The 18,673-nt window shown below is 35.4% G+C and overlaps 1 protein-coding gene across 1 annotated transcript; it reads left to right on the forward strand.

Annotated features, from left to right (window-relative positions):
• Nucleotides 1-2,248: 2,248 nt before the first annotated feature.
• On the forward strand, nucleotides 2,249-8,796 carry LOC113042416 (intercellular adhesion molecule 1-like). Its single transcript, XM_026201279.1, has 5 exons — nucleotides 2,249-2,425; nucleotides 2,712-2,969; nucleotides 3,076-3,405; nucleotides 6,705-6,947; nucleotides 8,267-8,796. The coding sequence occupies exons 1-5, from the start codon at nucleotides 2,362-2,364 to the stop codon at nucleotides 8,362-8,364; spliced, it is 993 nt and encodes a 330-aa protein (XP_026057064.1). The 5' UTR covers nucleotides 2,249-2,361; the 3' UTR covers nucleotides 8,365-8,796.
• Nucleotides 8,797-18,673: the final 9,877 nt, after the last annotated feature.

Consider the following 18,673-nt stretch of genomic DNA (forward strand, 5'->3'; position numbering starts at 1 on the left):
AGTGACCTGGGTGGGGTCTTGGACTGCGGTCACGCATCTGCGCTTCAAGTTTATTGCGCGTCTATTCGACGGTGCGTGGTAGATGGAGGTTAGATGGAGCGCTCTTCTTATTCAGTAAATCATCCTTTAGTTGTGTTATTATTCATATTCGTATTCATATTTCACGACCTTCTATTTACGTTTTCACCATTTATTTGACTATAATTAACCTATGTTTTTTTTAATGAATTTTTGGGTTCAACGCTGTAGCCTATATGCTACTTTTTCCTTTTTATGTGGAATGCTACTAAATTGGTAATTTGGATTATGTTTTGTACAACTTTCTTTCTACTTTTTTTTAAAGATGGACGGAATTAATTAAATTAATTAAAAGTTTTAATTGTTTGTGCATGTAATCATTCAATGTGTACCTGCTATTATGGTGTATCCTACTTATGTGGAGAAAAGTAACATAAAGGGTATGTGTGTGTGTGGGGGGGGGGGAGGTATTTAGAAGGACAAAAAAAGTTGGTGTCATTTCACCGTTTCAATTTAATAAATGCATGCTAAAATAATATGGTAGGTATATTTTTCAAATTTTAAAGAAATCAATTTAATTATAAAACAGAAATTTAAAACCAGATTAATAATTAGTAAATCGGGGACCTTCCTCGTGATCCCTATAATTTGTACAGTCTTGTTCATTACTGACATTTACGGAAGTTCTAAGCGGCATGCATTATAATTTTTTTCCTTTTTGTTTTCTCGTTATAACGACTTAATTTTCTCTAAGAAGTTACAAAACTGCGCCAGCATATCTTTATTTGTGCTTCTTTTAGGCACATGATTAGTTAATAAGTGGAGATGTTGTTTATCTACAGTAGGACGGGATTTAAAGATGTAGGCTATTTGTGATGTGCTTCTTTTCCTTATTATTAATCTTTATTGTTAACCATATTGATGATAAATGTGATGTATATGTAAAATGCAGGCTAATTTAATTCATTTTTGTTATATAATGTTGTAAGCGTTTTTTTCTACACACACACACACACACACACACACACACACACACACACACTACACGTACAGGACTCTTTTCAAACAGAAGCTTGATGCACATGATATCTGCCACTGCATATAATGACTACTAAAAATTACAAATTATATATAATTTTATTTCAAATAAAGGGAAAATTAAAAGTGAGTTCAATCCAAGCAGCTCAAGATCTTAGAATCTGCATCCTTCTGAAGTGTTCGCGGTGTTGCCATTTAAACATGTTAATTACAAAAAACAAAACGTTTGGTGTGTCTCTGGAAAAATCAACAGTGGTTGATCAGCCTTTATTTATGTACAGTATTGTAGACGTTAGTGCCTATAGGCGAAGCAAAATTTGCTGCAATATAGGCTACAGTATGAGCGCCTGCATAGTTGTCCATCAGATGCCTGTCAAAGTTGAGTTCGTTACTATAGCAAAAGTAAAAAATAAATAAAATAAATGTTATGTTGAGATAACGAGAAAATTAATTCGTTATAATTGAATTTATGCATGCATGCATTTAGCAGAAGCTTTTATCCAAAGCGACTTACAGTGCATCCAGGTTATCAGTTTTTACCTATCACGTGTTCGCGGGGAATCGAACCCCCAACATTGCACTTGATGGCGCAATGCTCTACCAATTGAGCTACAGGAACACTTAAATAATTATACCATAAAATATGAAATGCACAACAGTGGTACTTTTTCCATGCAATTGTTAAATAATGAAACAGTGAAATAACACGAAAACAGTTTGATTTTGTACTTTTTAATAATCCCCCATCCCCACTTTATGTTCATTTTCTCCATATAAACAGGATAAACCATGCAATAGGAGGTACAGATTGAATCATGACATGCACTTATAAAACTTAAAACATGAATGAATTCCGTAAAGCCTAAATGAAAAAAAAAAAAATTCCATGGATCCAACTGATATAGAATAATGTTAACTGTAAGTAGAAAGACAGTTGTACACAACATAATCCAAATTATGCATTAATTTAGCAGCATATCACATAAAAAAGGAAAAAGTATACAGCTTTGAACCCAAAAATAAATTAATTAATTAAAAAAAGATAGTAAAATGGTGAAGACTTAAATAGAAGACCGTGAATACGAACATGAATAAATAACACAACTGAAGCAGGATTTACTAAAGAGGAAGACTGTAGCGCTCGCACCTTCATCTACCACGCACCACCGAATAGACGCGCAATAAACTCGAAGCGCAGAGGCGTGACTGCACTACTGTCACTGGCAGAGGCGACACATTTATATCTTCGCACGTCTTGACCTCGCCTTTGTTGTCTGGTCGACGGTACTTTCGAACACTTACAACATGCTGAAACGTTTTTATGGACTTGTTTATTTTTCAACACTTTTACTGTTTGTGACTCTCACAGGTTTGTATTGACTTGTTTCCCTTTCATTATTCCGATAAGAGAAGCGAGAACATTCGTGAAACAGTAGCGTACGAGCTTGAATGTGTTCACGAGTGATTCAGAGATCCGTTGACCTCTATTGTCCGCGTTAAAATATTGACCTATTTTAGTTCATTCATTACTGTAGTTATGATTGTTTTGCTTGCAGTTGGTCAGTAAACTAGATTTAACGTGATGGTTGGTTATCTGTGTTCAGTCTTTCTAGTACACAATGCATTTATTCTGTGTTCTTCAATGTGTTTAACAGGTACACAAGCTGAATGTCCTGTTCAGTTCAACCCTCATAGAGCTGTTGTGAGATACAACGGTTCTGTTGCAGTTAACTGTAGCACTTCAGTCTCACATAAAGGGATGGGATGGGAAGCCAGTGAGGGAGCAGTGCCCAAAACCAGTAACAGTCTGATCACATGGAGAGTGTCACACCTGACAGAATGGGAGATACAGCCATACTGCTACATAAACTATGATGGACAGTGTGTAGTAGAGTTCCCAATCACTGTTTACAGTCAGTTTCACTGTTATTGAAGTTTTTGTCTTTTCATTCTCAGAAATATCTAATAAATGTGCATTAACCACTGCAGATTTCAGAGTTTGTAAATCTTCCTCCACAGAGACTCCAGACAATGTGTCCATCAGCATTGTGAAACACACAGGACCAATGATAGAGGGACGGCAGTATCAGCTCCAGTGTGATGTTCACGGTGTGGTTCCTGTTCAGAATCTCACTGTCAAATGGTATAAAGGACAGACTCTGCTGGATCAAACCACCTTCACTGAAAATAGCAAGACTCCAGTGAATGTAAACCCCACACTCCTGATCCGTCCAGACAGAGATGATGATGGAGCTCAATACTGGTGTGAAGCACAGCTGGATCTGGGAGCAGAAGGACCTCAACCTCTTCCAAAAGAAACATCAGACTTTCTCTACATTACTGTATATTGTAAGTAAGTTCCATTAGCTCCTATAATTAATCTTTTAAAAACATGTTAACGTCCAAATCAAGCAGACTTTTAGTAGTTGTAGCACTTACCATTAGTGCTGCATGATTAATCGATTGCGATTGTCATAAACATTTTGTTAGTAAAGCTGGTTCTCTAATAAGCAGTAAATCATCATCAGCTGCTTTCAGATGATTTTATTGCACGATAATGAAATCGAAGAAATCATTAGCGATATTGTCAGATGTTTGCGTAGCTTCTCAGTGAACTATGGCTCTGTGTAGTAAATGCTGTTGCATCTGAGAGCATTGAAAATACCACATTTATTAACATGTTTTTACTGCAAATTCACTTCATAACGTCAGTCGAATGTTTGAAATAAATCCTTCTGAGAGATAATGTGACTTCTTACACAATAAGACATGCAACATATTGTATTTCATAGTATTCTAATTGTTGATAATGGCACTGCATTATAAATATACTTTATTTTAATATAAAATAATAAGAACTCAGATAAACCATATATTGTTGTAGTCGCGTGTTTATTCGTTTATTAGCGTTGATTCAGTGAAAGCAGTTAAATCTTCTGTTTATTCGAGAAGGGTATTCCTGCACAACCGGAGGCTACAGTTACAGGACCGCAATTCTGTGACCGCAGCTTTAGGACCCTAGTATTTTTGTGACAGCGCCACCTACTGTACTGAATCAACACTAATTAAAGATGGACGACGTGGACAGCAACCAGATGGTGAGTATCTATATTTAATTAAGTTTTATTTTAGAACGTTTAAACGGTGCAAAGTTTACATAGTGAGAACTGCTACCTATGAATTAATAATTAATTCCCACCAAATTAAGAATTTGTGAGCCAGTTTTATTAATTACTACGATGTTAATTCGTGGCTATGATTTCATAAATTATAATTGTGTTTTAATGACGAAGTATTATAAGTGAATCTAGCCTGCACATTGCTTAAACTTATCAGATGACAAGAGCATGGTTGTTGTAAGGTTTGTAAGATTTACCTGCAGCTTAATGTATTAGTGTGAATACTGGCTTAATAGTCGTTGTTTTACCATATTTAGGTATAAAATATATTTCATAATTAAACTGCACTGACTGCCTAGTTGCAGTATGTGTTAGTCTGTTGTTTTGGCATTGTTTTGCAATGATAAATTAGGCATTTGGCAATTTTAATAGTTTGTTACAATTTGGCCTAATCTGCAGGTCTACTCCACATACAGTTATACATTGCTATCATGTGTTAGTTTCTGTCATGTTTTGCATGGCCAATATGAAGTGATTTTATGGATTCGATTAGGCTCATTGTAGGACAGATGATTAAAAAAGGCACTAGGGATATTTTCATGATCTCAAAATATTCTAACAAGTACACTCTCACTTTTCCAAGATACATATAACAATCAAAAAGGGAAATCCCTGCCCCAATTGAAGAGATGCACCACATGCTGCAAGGACTTTCACTTTTCATATATATATATATATATTCCAGTTGAATATGTTAAACAAATGTTTCTTATTTATCTCTCTCTGTCTCTCGCTCTCTCTTTCTCTAGAGTTGAAGCCTACAGCCATTCTATCCATGCAGCGACTGATGGAAAAGGGGTTCACTTTGGTGCTGTTGTGATGTTGTCACAAAAATGACATGTATATACTGTACAGACTAAGAGTTTGGACACACCTTCTCATTCAAAGAGTTTTCTTTATTTTCATGACTATGAAAATTGTAGATTCACACTGAAGGCATCAAAACTATGAATTAACACATGTGGAATTATATACATAACAAAAAAGTGTGAAACAACTGAAAATATGTCATATTCTAGGTTCTTCAAAGTAGCCACCTTTTGCTTTGATTACTGCTTTGCACACTCTTGGTATTCTCTTGATGAGCTTCAAGAGGTAGTCACCTGAAATGGTCTTCCAACAGTCTTGAAGGAGTTCCCCGAGAGATGCTTAGCACTTGTTGGCCCTTTTGCCTTCTGTCTGCGGTCCAGCTCACCCCTAAACCATCTCGATTGGGTTCAGGTCCAGTGACTGTGGAGGCCAGGTCATCTGGAGCAGCACCCCATCACTCTCCTTCTTGCTCAAATAGCCCTTGATGCCTTCAGTGTGACTCTACAATCTTCATAGTCATGAAAATAAAGAAAACTCTTTGACTGAGAAGGTGTGTCCAAACTTTTGGTCTGAACTAATATATATATATATATATATATATATATATATATATATATATATATATATATATATATATATATATATATATATATATATATATATATATATATATATATATATAATATGTAATATGTAATATGTATATATGTATATAAATGAACATTCTTGAATCATTCTTGTGTCTTGTCTTGCCTCTCACCAACTTTTAAAATATTGGCAGTAATTTAGTGACTCCATATGCTGATTCCAACTTTAACTTACCTGATAATGAGCTAATTCACCTTAAGAAAGTGAATCAATATACTGTATAATTCAAGAGACAATTCAAGACTTTTAAGGTTCTTCATTTTTTACAATTGTTTTAACATTGATATACATCAATTTTACAAAATTTATATTTCATTTATATTTTGTGTAAATTCATGTTTAAATTTAAAATTGTGACTCAAAGCACACTTAGTAATTTAACTCTGCTGCATTTTGAATCAAAAATCACATTTAAAAACATGCTCCTGAGATTAATATATTGATGCTATATACAAAGTAACGTGACTGCAAACTAAACCAACAGGATACTAGAACTGCGTTCCTGAAACTGCAGCCATCGCTATATTGGCCAGTACGGTAGGTGGCGATATCAGGAAAAACTAGGGTCCTAGAACTGCGGCCCAGATCTGCGGTCCTGAATCTGCAGCCTCCGGTTGTGCAGGAACATACTATTGGTTTATTCAGCTCTGGGTTTGTTCTTTGATGCATATTTGGGTTTTCAGCGTGAGAGCGCCCTCTGGCCATCGGATGAAGATTTACTGCTGATCACAGAACTGTGCTTCTCTGAAAGATACGCATGAAAAACGCAGCTTCTGTCGAGTCTCGATTTCGATTCGATTTCAATTAATGGTGCAGCCCTTCTTACCTTCGACAAAGTGTAGTAATAGGGATCAGATGCAGCATGTGATTTTTCTAGTCAAATATCCACATTTGGGTACTTTTGTTGAAAAATACAAGATTAAAATGAATATTGATTAAAATTAGAAATTTAAGATGCAGAATGCAGATGCAAAAGCTCTGAACCTGTGTGTTTTTGGCTCCATCCTGTAGCTAAACCGATCATCAATGAGACCAAATTGCCCTCCGTAGTGCCTGTGTTTCGAGGATATTCAGAGGAGATTGTTTGTGAAGCCGAGGGAAACCCAAAACCAACAATCAGCTGGATCCTCGGCACAAATGATATAGTTTATAATGAAACTCTTACTATATCAGAGTCAACACCTGAGAATGTGTCCTGCGTTGCAGAGAATTCTGTTGGCACGACGACCAGACATGTAGAAGTGTTCATACAAGGTAACTATGCTTATGTTTCTTTTTTTCTTTTTTTGCAATTTGCAACAGTAACAATAATTCAATTTGCTTAATTAAAACTGACAGTAATACTACATAAAGGAATTGTGGCTGTTTCAGAATTTAATTTTTTGTATTTGCTGGTCTGATATTAAACACATTTTTTATTTTGGTTATATTAAAGGCACAATATGTAAGTTTTCGCCGGCAGAAGGTGCATATTCAAAACAAACAAAGAAACAAAGGCATAGTTTGATGAATGTGGAATCGTGGGAGTTGTGGTCTTTGTGCACAGCCGATGCAATCCGATGGGACTCGGGCAGAAATTATTTTTATTCTGCTTTTATTATTCCACAGTCGGCTGCTTCCACTCCTTCCGGTCGTGAATATGTAGGGGGGGAAAAAGCAGTGCTGTTTTATCAAACTAGATGCATTTGAAAGTTCTGTTACAATGCTACTCTGTGTGGTCATCACCTGTCTAATAAAACGCACATTACATATTAACATATTAAAGCATCTTTGGTGTTTCCATCATAGACAGTAAAAGAAATGGACACAGCGACTCCATTGGAACTCAATTGAGACAAGTGAAGCCCATTTTTAGCATTTTTTAGCACTCCCGTTTCTGACGCGCAGACTCAAACGAAGCTTGACGACGTCAGCAACCTGTCTGACAGATGTAAATCTTCTAGTAGCTGTGCGTGCAAACTGCCATCATTAATCTTGTAAAGACGGCGAGCTTGAGCGGGGAGTTCTTTGGCATGAGTGAGAAGGAGTAAGTATTCTGATTAATTATTTTGTATAGTATCTTAAAATGTAACGCCAGTACACCATATTAAGTTAATTGCCTGCGAGCTTCTCCTCCTGTCTGTAAGGTAATGCAATAGAGAGTCACAGGTCAGCAAAATATATCACACTGTTCTAGTGGTTTCTGGATATTTTGATAAAAAAAATCGTACATATTGTGCCTTTTAAATATGAAAATGATTATGAAAAAACAATTTAATAGTATGTTGTCAGGATAGATTCACGACGACTTTAGTGGTTAGTGTTTTTGGCATTTCACAGAGTATTTGCACTTTTGTTAGAAGCTGTTTGGTGTGTTGCTCTTGTAATGGTTATCTTGCAGTTTTAATGTCACTGTGGTCACATTATGGCTTATCATATTTAAGTGTTTTTTCATAATTGTTGACGCATGTATTTTTTTTTATTAGTTGCTTTACTTTTAATATGTTGAAGGCATGATGCAGGATTGAGATCAATCTTGGATTTCATTCACTAAATAGCTGATTTACTCATATATTTGTTTTTATTTTTGACAGAGAATTACATACCCATAATATTAGGCATTATTGCTGCTGTAGTGGTGGCCATCTCAGTCATCATCATCTACATCTACTTGACCTACTACAAAAAGTAGGACAACCAGGACAGGACGGGCCGTTATGATGTGAAGGAGCCCAAAGCACATAAAGAACCCTTAGCGGATGAAGTCCCCATGAATGAACTCTGTTAGAGCAATATGTCTGCTTTGGTTATGACTCTCTATGCTGGGTCTATCTTCTGAGCTTCACTGTCTGCAGACAGATCAGTCGGATCAAATTTCGATGCAAAATCATACAGATTAGTGTTATTTCACTTAATTTTAAGATCCAGCGGACAATCACAGTAACACACCCTAACATTGGTGTCTGACAATGTAGATTAACTAAAATGGCTGAAAAGCATCCTTATTAAGCTTTTTTGGGATTCTTGTATGTTTTTACAAAAATAAAAAATAAACTATACTTATATTGTATGTCTATATTTGGAATAACCAAGATATTCAATACAAAAAAATTGTTTTAATAATAATATTCTTTTGGTTTCTCAACTTCTAAATTCTCTTGCTTTCTTATTCAGAATTCTTAACTAAATATACCTGTCACCCCTCGTGACTTTGCCATAGTGATGGATGCCATCCATTCCATTCCCTTTCCATTCCATTCCATCCCCAGTCGAGTGATGGCACTGTTAAAAATCTCTGATTCTTTACCTTTTTGTATTTCTTGGACACACCCCTGTGAAACAGCAATAGGAACTTTTAGCTTTTTGTCCAGTCCCTCTCTCAGAAATAGGAACATTATACTGCTCTTTCAGAAAGACAAAATTACTATCCCTCCTGTTATATATATTTGATTACCAATAAAGTTAAAGAGATATCCTTTAAGTTACTACACAGATTTTACCCTGCCAAACCTTATCTTAAAAAAATGTTTCCTGAGATGGATCCCCTTCTTTTGTGGAGTGGAAAATGAGACTGTACAGTATGTCATCTTTTTTGGAATTGTGTCCATGTTGTTACCTTTTGGAAGAAATTCTGTGTAGTTGTACATGTCTGTATCTTAGACAATTTTTTTTGGTGTTTAAGGATGTCTTATTTGTTTTTTATAACTCTCTAAATAATGTAAAAGACAAGTATTTTTTTATTAATCTATTTTCCTAGCTAAATTGTTTACGTACATTTTTGTCTGTTAAACCTCTATTTCTTATTATTTGTAAAGACCTGAAGTGTTATTTGGATAATATATCCTCTTCCAGCAATGTCAAACCTTAAAATCTTATACTTTGTGCATAAAGTATATTTATGCGTTTTTATGTTGTGCTATTTAATGTGGTGGGATTTAGCTTTTTTTTTCTTTTCTTTTTTTCCGTTCTTCCTTTCTTATCAAGTTGTATTTATTGTAATGTATATATTTCCCATGGCTTAATGTTTAGTTTTTTGGTTATTTTGCAATATCTTTGTTTATAATTTTTTTAATATCAAATCTATATCTAGTTTGGTTGCTCTAATCTGATTTGATCTGTAATTGAGGTGTTGTTGTTGTTGTTTTTGTTTGTTCAATAAAAAAAAATTGAAAAAATGTCCCGTTTTCCTTTAATAGGCTATTTTAACAAATTCACTCATAAAAAGGCACTTCAACAGCTCCATTTATTTATCACAATTTATTTACTACTTATGTTAATACTTATCAGTATTTATGTTATGTTATGTAGTAAAGTTTTAAGGTTGATATGTTGCTTGGCTGGCTACATGCCATTCTGGAGGATGACTAAATGTAACGCAGGAAGCAAGGGGGCATGACTCTTGACACATGGTACCTCACCCACAAATTTAGATATTCAATGATAGGACCAAATGCAAGCAGGACGAGCTTCACTAGTCCTACCACAATTGCATGTGGTTGTACATCAATTTAATCATGTCAGAAGTATAATTTATTACTTTGAGTGGTGAAACTGTTACTTGGAACTACCAGCTGTATCTACTTGTGCAATTCTTTGATTCTAGCGTCGTTATTTGTAAAGCATGCGCTACTGAAGAACACTACTGAATGCCCTATTCAGCTCGACTGGCTGAGTGTTGCCTGCTGGTACAACAGATTTTCTCAGATAGCAACAGACTCTGGACAGATCCGCTGTACTGTCAGACTCTAGCTGTGTCCCAAACCAAAGTTCATGGACTCTGGAGTGCACATTTGAAGTGCGATTGCGTCACAGTGGCGCAAAGAAGGCCATCCCAAACTGCATTTTTTTTTATTATGATATAAATGACAGGTATAAAACAGTACAACAGACATTATAAAGTCAGGATAACAAAGGATAAAAAAAAATAAAAAAAGACAATAACAAAAATACAGTCACAGACAGGCATGACCTTTACTTTACTCAAAAGATTTTTAATATAGAACACAAACCGAGAGTTTTAATTGTCTTTCTATTACATATGCATCTCAGTAAATAAGAATATCATGGAAAAAGTTATTTTATTTAAGTAATTGAACTCAAATTATGAAACTTGTGTATTAAATAAATTCAATGCTCACAGACTGAAGTAGTTTAAGTCTTTTAATTGTGATGATTTTGGCTCACATTTAACAAAAACTCACCAAATCACGATCTCAACTAATTTGAATATGGTGACATGCCAATCAGCTAATCAAACATAGCAAAGGTAATCAAACATAGCAAAAACCTGCAAAGTTTTCTGTGCCTTCAAATTGGTCTCTCAGTTTGGTTCACTGGGCTACACAATCATGGGGAAGACTGCTGATCTGACAGTTGTCCATTAGACAATCATTGACACCCTTCACAAGGAGAGTAAACCACAAACATTAATTGTCAAAGAAGCTGGCTGTTCACAGAGTGCTGTATCCAAGCATGTTAACAGAAAGTTGAGTGGAAAGAGAAAGTGTGGAAGAAAAAGATGCTCAACCAACCGTGAGGATTGTTAAGCAAAATCGAATTTGAGAAGAATTTGAGTGAACTTCACAAGGAATGGACTGAGGCTGGGGTCAAGGCATCAAGAGCCACCACACAAAGACATGTCAAGGTATTTCGCTACAGTTATCATATTCCTCTTGTTAAGCCATTTCTGAACCACAGACAATGTCAAATATTACCTGGACTAAGGAGAAGAAGAAATGGTGGTCAATGGTGGCCCAGTGGTCAAAGTCCTCTTTTCAGATGAGAGCAAGTTTTGTATTTCATTTGGAAACCAAGGTCCTAGAGTCTGGAGGAAGGGTGGAGAAACTCGTAGCCCAAGTTGCTTGAAGTCCAGTGTTAAGTTTCCACAGTCTGTGATGATTTGGGGTGTAATGTCATCTGCTGGTGTTGGTACGTTGTGTTTTTTGAAAACCAAAGTCACTGCACCCGTTTACCAAGAAATTTGAGCACTTCATGCTTTCTTCTGCTGAACAGCTTTTTGAAGATGCTGATTTCATTTTCCAGCAGGATTTGGCACCTGTCCACACTGCCAAAAGCACCAAAAGTTGGTTAAATAAAAAGGGAGTTGTAATTGCCTTGAAGTGCAAATGATTTTCTAAGCATCTGTAAAATCATTTAGCACCACAAATAACAAGACTATGTAATAAAGAAAACATGCTGTTACAAACACAGACATGTTCAGAACTCAAAGGGTTAGTTCACTCAAACTTTACATTTCTCATGATTTACTCACTCTCATGTCGTTCCACCCCGTATGACTTTCTTCCAGTAATTTTGCTGCTCTTTTTGTTCTCGGTACAGTGAAAATGATTAGTCACGAGGGGCTTTCGAGCTCCAAAATTCACAAAACGAGGACAGTAATAGATGTGTGTGTTATATTCTTCTCAACTGGATGGCTCTGTGAGAAAAGATGAGAATATTATTGGTGAATAACAACTTTAAACTTCAGCTTTTTGCTGTCATGGCTTTAAAAGACTTGCAGTGAATATAAATAACCCATGTTGATTCTAAAGGTCTTTTTTTCATGTTTTTTTTTTTTTTTTCTTGACAGTCCTTGGTCACCATTCACTAATTATACGGATAATAGCTGCCTGGACATTCTGCTAAACATCTCCTTTGTTGTTCTCTAAGTTTATGTAATGTGCGAATGGGCGATAATGAGAAACAGCAAAACCAAACACTCCTTTCTTTCGTAACTAGCAGTGAGGCATCTGTGGTTACAGTCTTCTGCCTCCATCTCCTGTGAGGCACTATTCCTATGTGCGTATGGTCAATTACAGTGATTTTTGGAGCCTCACTTTGGCTGGAGACACTCATGCAGAGATAGATGCCACATTTGGTCTCAGGCTTCATGAACATGGCAGTGTTTCTCTCCCTGCTGAGTGGGACGCCTTGTCCTACCCACCCAAATATGCTTCGGTTTCCACAACCCTTCCTCTGAGCTCAGTGTAATCAATTATCTTCCTCACCTAAAAACACATGGAAACCAGATGTCACACTCTTTCCAGCAAAAACTCCCCATCCTGAGTCTGTACAGGCATCTTACATCCAGCAGGGGGTGCCAAAGTGTCAAATTATATTGACTGAGAAACGTTAGACTACAAATGTTAATTTTTTTTTTGTTTGTTTTTTTTTTTGTTAATGATATCGCAAATATAGTATTTTTTTGATTGTAAAAACAGTAATATTATAAAATATTATTAGAAATTTACAATAACTTTTCAATTTAAACATAATTTTAAATGTTTAATTTTTTTTATTCCTGTGATGGTAAAGCTTTCATTCATCCAGTCTTCATCGTCACATCATCTTTCAAAAATCATACTATGACGATTTGCTGCTCAAGAAACATTTCTTATTTTTATCAGTAAAAAAAAAAAAAATTAAATGCTGCTCAATATTTTTGTGGAAAACCTTCTTTGAATAGAAAGTTCAAAAGAATAGCACTTATCAGAAATAGAAATATTTTGTAACATTATACATTTATTTATTCATTTATTTATATTTCATTAATCTATATATTTCTTATAAATATAATGAATTCATAAAATGAATGTGTGGAAATCATAATTATCAGAGACAATAACTAATTAAATGACAAATGCTGGTGTACTAACATTACTAAAAATGTAAGAGATTGTTATTTATTTGTTTGTTTTTTTTTGGGGGGGGGTTATAATTACTATGGATGTCAACAGTGTCTATGGTGCAAGAACTTCAGGTCCACGTACCAGAAAACCCCCAAGGACTCTGATGCTGATCTCAGCTATGTTGATGACCCCAAAAAGTTCTCAAATCTGTCCTGGAGTACCCCCAGCCCTGTACATTTTTAATGTCTTCCTCATCCATCACACCGAATTATACTCATCATCTCATTAGTGGAGACTGCAAGACCTGAAGTGGGTGTGTGTCAGATATAGGGAGACATATAAAACTTTTAGTGCTGGGTACTTCATGGAGAGGATCTGGATTATCACCCCGTCCGAACAGAAGTAGCTGGTGACAGTTTTTTTGAGTCCCTGGATGAAGATGATTCTCCCTAAACAAGCAAATCCTCTACTAAGATTCCTGGTTAGGAGAGAAGAAAAGGCAAACACACTTTAAAAACAGTTTCCTTGAAAGAGCCAGATTATACTCCTGGCTCAAGACTTACACTGCACAGCATTTCTGGTTTACAAAGAAATGTTATCTACAAAAAGAAAGAAAGAAAATCCTGTTGCACTACCACACTTGACAACGTGTTTCTTGAATCATAAAAGCTTAAAATGCCATTATCTTTTGCTATTTTTATTTTAATTTGTTTTTTGAATGCTGAAAGAGTGTAATGCCTTTGGTTTTATTACTTTTAGTTATTTCTGTTATTTGTTTTTGTTTATTGTAAAAAAAAAAACAACAACAAGTAAATTTATAATTTCCTGTGTTAAAATGAAAACCTGAAATATTTTATAGTATACTTCAATAAATAAAGAAGATTCAATATACAAAACTATTTTATTTTGATTTGTTTTTGTTTTTTAAATTAGTATTATAGTTCATATTTTCAGATTTTTATAATATGTGTATGAATTCCGGTATTTTTAGAGACATATCAACCATTTGGTAAAAATTATGTGATGTGTTAAAAAACAAAAATACATTGTGGTAACTAGCAACATAAGCAGACAAGAAATGCAAACAACATTCTTTTTTAAATGCCTTTTTCTTGGTGGGGCAGTTAAAGGGTTAAGCTAGATAACCAGCCGCCCTTGAAACCATGAACACAATGTGCTAAAATACTTCAGAACATACGAGCATCCTTGCAACAGCTTTAGCACAGACACCACTAACATTTATTTAATACGATGTAAAAATCTAGATTACCACCCAACATTATATCACTCTTATTTTAATTATGGCTTAAATGAACAAGATGAAGCTGTCGTGAAGAGAAAGTAAAGAGAAAATACAAGGCCGCTGTGAGCCATGTTTTTGTAATGAGCTCAACAGAGTGTGAAAGCCACAAGTGTCACCTTCTCCATGCTGGCTGCCGGCTGTCACGCTGGACGAGTGCTTGGTCACACCAAACAACCTATTATGGGTCAGACCGGATGCCCTTCGAACATGATAATGGCTTTTCATGCTTCTCATTACTCCCTTGCTATTTACACACTGGCAAACTGGAAACAAACAAGGGCATATTTTGTGCTTGTTAACTGAACCTGAAATGGAAACTCTGCGCTGTCATGCTGCAAATGTGGCTAATTTTCTGGTATTTCAGCAGCCTTCTTTCCATTTTAAACCTCATTAAAATGCTAATTGGGCCTTTCAGTGACCGCCCAAGTCTGTTATGTGCCCTGGATCCAAATGCTTCCTGCGTTTAACTCCACCATTCAAAACAGTTCTGTGGGGTTAAGCTGTATTTCACGTGTTCACACCACTGAATGAAAGGTGTAGCATGGCTGATGTGCTGTCTACATTCAAAATAGGGAGCCAAAGTGATTCGCAAATGTATATCTAAAAACAGCACATTTTATAAGCATTACTACACTAGCTTCAACAAATTTGTGGCATTAAAGAAACATTTTGTTTCATTAAGTCAGCATTGGGCTTTCTGAACACTGACTTTCTTGCCAAGCAAGCATTTCTGGGTGTCACTTCATGATAATAATAATTCACTCATAAATACTTTTAGTATGTTTTGTGTGTAATTCAAATGACATTTTAAAATAAAGAATTTTATTGTTGCATATTTATCCTTCTGTATATAAATGATTGCAAAATTGTTTACAAGAATACTGAAAATAATAGTTGGGCTCTAATCTGGATTTTAGGGTATAGAGTTTGGTTTGAGTATTATTTATATTAGTGTTTATTAAAGGGATCGTTCAACATTCTGGCATCATTCACTCACCCTCAAGTTGTTCCAAGGCTGGAAGTTTTTTTTTTTTACCAGTATTTTTACTCTAACAAAACAGTTGATGGTAGCCATTGAGCTACATAGTATTTTCCATACTGTGGAAATAAAATTTATGCATTTAGCAGACTCTTTTATCGACTTCAGGCCAACATTGTTTTTACCTAACATGTTCCCTGGTAATCAAACCCACAACCTTGCACTACTTACACAATGCTCTACCACTTGAGCCACAGGAACAATCAATGGCTACTGAAAAATGTTTGATGGCAGAATTTAAATTTTTGGGCTTATTATCCCTTTAATATTCTGAATAAGCTATTTTTCTTTCTTCACATTTTAATTTTTCACAAAAATTGTGGTATGAGTAATTTTGTTATATATATGTATGTATGTATATGTGTGTGTATGTAAATAATTTACATATAGCTAATTTATTTGTATTTATTTGTATTTCAGGTATTTGTAATTTTAAGTTTAAATGAAAAAATTATATCAACCAACATTTTGTTTCTGTTTTTAGGCAAACCATGATATGGGCTATGATTGTTTTTTTATGTTCCAGAAATGATCCAGGAACATTTTTTACTTGTGTGAACTTATTATTTCTGTTGCTTTTTATGGCTGAGATATCAGATGTATACTTATAATACATTTCTCTAAAACATTACACAAGCAAATATTCAGAGTTGGCATGAGTTTAAAGGGACAGCGTGCAAACAGAGCCTTTAATGGGGCTTACAGATTCAGGCACTAACTGAGCCACTCTCCATGGTCCCAAGATGTCTGTCATCGGTAGCAGCAGACCAAATCTGACTTCTCTGGAGCCCCTCCGGATTTTTTTAAGTGCTTGCTATATGTTACTTTGCTTATAGGTGAGCCAGAGCCGCGTGCAGAGTAACCATACTATTATCGAAACCCATTATATTATATTATATTATATTATATTATATTATATTATATTATATTATATTATATTATATTATATTATATTATATTATATTATATTGTATTGTATTGTATTGTATTGTATTGTATTGTATTGTATTGGCAGGAAAGTGTGTATTGGATGTACGTTGTCCCACTTAATACTTGGCTACTTGCCACATATGTAAATAAATGGACACAAAATATTGATTTGAGTTTCCCAGTAAGAGGCATTGCGCCAAGAACAATCAAGTTCAAACAAACCAAACATTTTAAAGGAATAGTTCATCCAAAAATTTAAATTAGCTGAAAATATACTCACCCTCAGGCCATCCAAGATGTAGATGAGTTTGTTTCTGGAACTCATTTGTAAAAACTTGCTCACAAATGGATCCTCTGCAGTGAATGGGTGCCGTCAGAATGAGAGTCCAAACACCTCATATACAGTCACCAAGGATTTATTACAGTCAAATAAGCTGCAAAAACATAAATGAGTGCTTTAATTGTCTGTGTTGACAATGTGACCATGAAAAAAGTGGGAGGCCCTCCGTTGCTTAACATTGTAACAAATGTATGTGTTTAAGTGTGTACAGTATATGCACTAGGTTTGCTTGCTTGTACGGTTAGGTAAGTCTCCCAGCAGGTCACAGGTCTGGAAGCACTGAGATGCTCACACATTGCTGCTCCGATGTGTAATGGAGGCAGAAATAGAAAGGGGGCACACTGTTGGCTGCCAGTGTGTAAATCAATATGTTTAAGTAATTCAAGAATGCTATAAACATTCCCAGGTGGAATATGCCCATGGCTCACTTTTATGTTGCTGTGGCAATCAGCCAGAAGCTGCACCTCCAAGATCTTACACAAGATTGTGATTTGCACTACTGCCTTCTTTATAATGAATCAGCATAATGTTTTTGGCTCAGTTAGGAATCAGTGAAATGCTTGTTTTTTAAGAGTATTTATTTTAGTGTTGACATTTTTCTTCACCAAGCATGCATTCACCTGTGCATACTAGCAGTCCGTGTATTAAGATATTCAGCTGAATATGTTACTCACAGGTGTCCTTGGCACTTTTCAATCGTTTGTTCAATGAACCATAAACAGTTATTGCACATGCACCTGAGGAACAATCCTTAAGACACTAAGAGCTTACAAGCGGCAGGCATTAAGGTCACAGTTATAATAACTTAGGACATTAGGACATAAAGAGACCTTTCTACCAGAAGAAAGATTCCCAGGGTCTCTGATCACATGTGTGATCTTTTATAGCTACTTATTATTTTGTTGTGAATCTGGACTTGCTTACTATATATCCAGTTTCCTTTCTTCTTTCAAGACAACCATTCTTTCAACAGAACCATGAGACTGATAATAAAAGCAAGTATCCTAAAGGCTTTGCCTGACAGCTATTGAAAAAAGACACTGTATTGCCTTTCCACACTCCATTAAGCAGCGCCACCATTTGCAACTGTGCTAATAATAAAACATTTCCCAAGCAGTAAATCGGCACATTAGAATGACCGTGACAGTTTACTAATAAAACTTTTGGTCTGAATAATCTGCACGAATTTAATCATTTAACAGACGTGACATTCACTTTACTAGTAGATGGGATGCTAAAATGATAATAAAGAAAATCTTAATAAAACAAAGACATGCAAGCTCATTATTTTAAACTGTGTTTAAACTGTTTTTAAATGTTTAAAAACTAATAATTGTTACTTAATTGTTTTGATCATCTTAATGTCCTCCTTACTGAATAGAAATATTAATTTCTTAAAAAAAATATCAGATTGACCCCAAACTTTTGAACTGTTCTGTACGTGAGAATTACTCTTAGATTATAGCTTTGTCATTCATGCCAAAAGTTATGATGCAACATATTGTGCATCTATTTGGAAAACAATAACAAGCATATAAGTGTGACACAGTATCTCAGTATGTGCTGAAGTGGTGCGCTGGGATGATTATTGTCTCTGATCGGAGCGTATGTGCTCTGAGGGCCAGCTGGCATCTGGATCGTGTCTGTCTGATGAGCCAAGGCAGGGGTCAGAGATACACGTGGCCTGACACGGCTGTAACTAAAGGCCAGAGATGCTTTGACAAGGACTGTGTCATGTATTAGGTGGTTTGGCTGAAACCA

The sequence above is a fragment of the Carassius auratus genome, chromosome 3 (assembly GCF_003368295.1).
Source record: "Carassius auratus strain Wakin chromosome 3, ASM336829v1, whole genome shotgun sequence".
Taxonomy (NCBI): Eukaryota; Metazoa; Chordata; class Actinopteri; order Cypriniformes; family Cyprinidae; genus Carassius; species Carassius auratus.

Bases quoted from the DNA above. Each gene is read 5' to 3' on its own strand.
- LOC113042416 (XM_026201279.1), top strand. From the start codon at position 2,362: ATGCTGAAACGTTTTTATGGACTTGTTTATTTTTCAACACTTTTACTG. The intron at 2,426-2,711 runs GTTTGTATTGAC...TGTGTTTAACAG, and splicing joins ACTGTTTGTGACTCTCACAG to GTACACAAGCTGAATGTCCT. The intron at 6,948-8,266 runs GTAACTATGCTT...TATTTTTGACAG, and splicing joins TGTAGAAGTGTTCATACAAG to AGAATTACATACCCATAATA.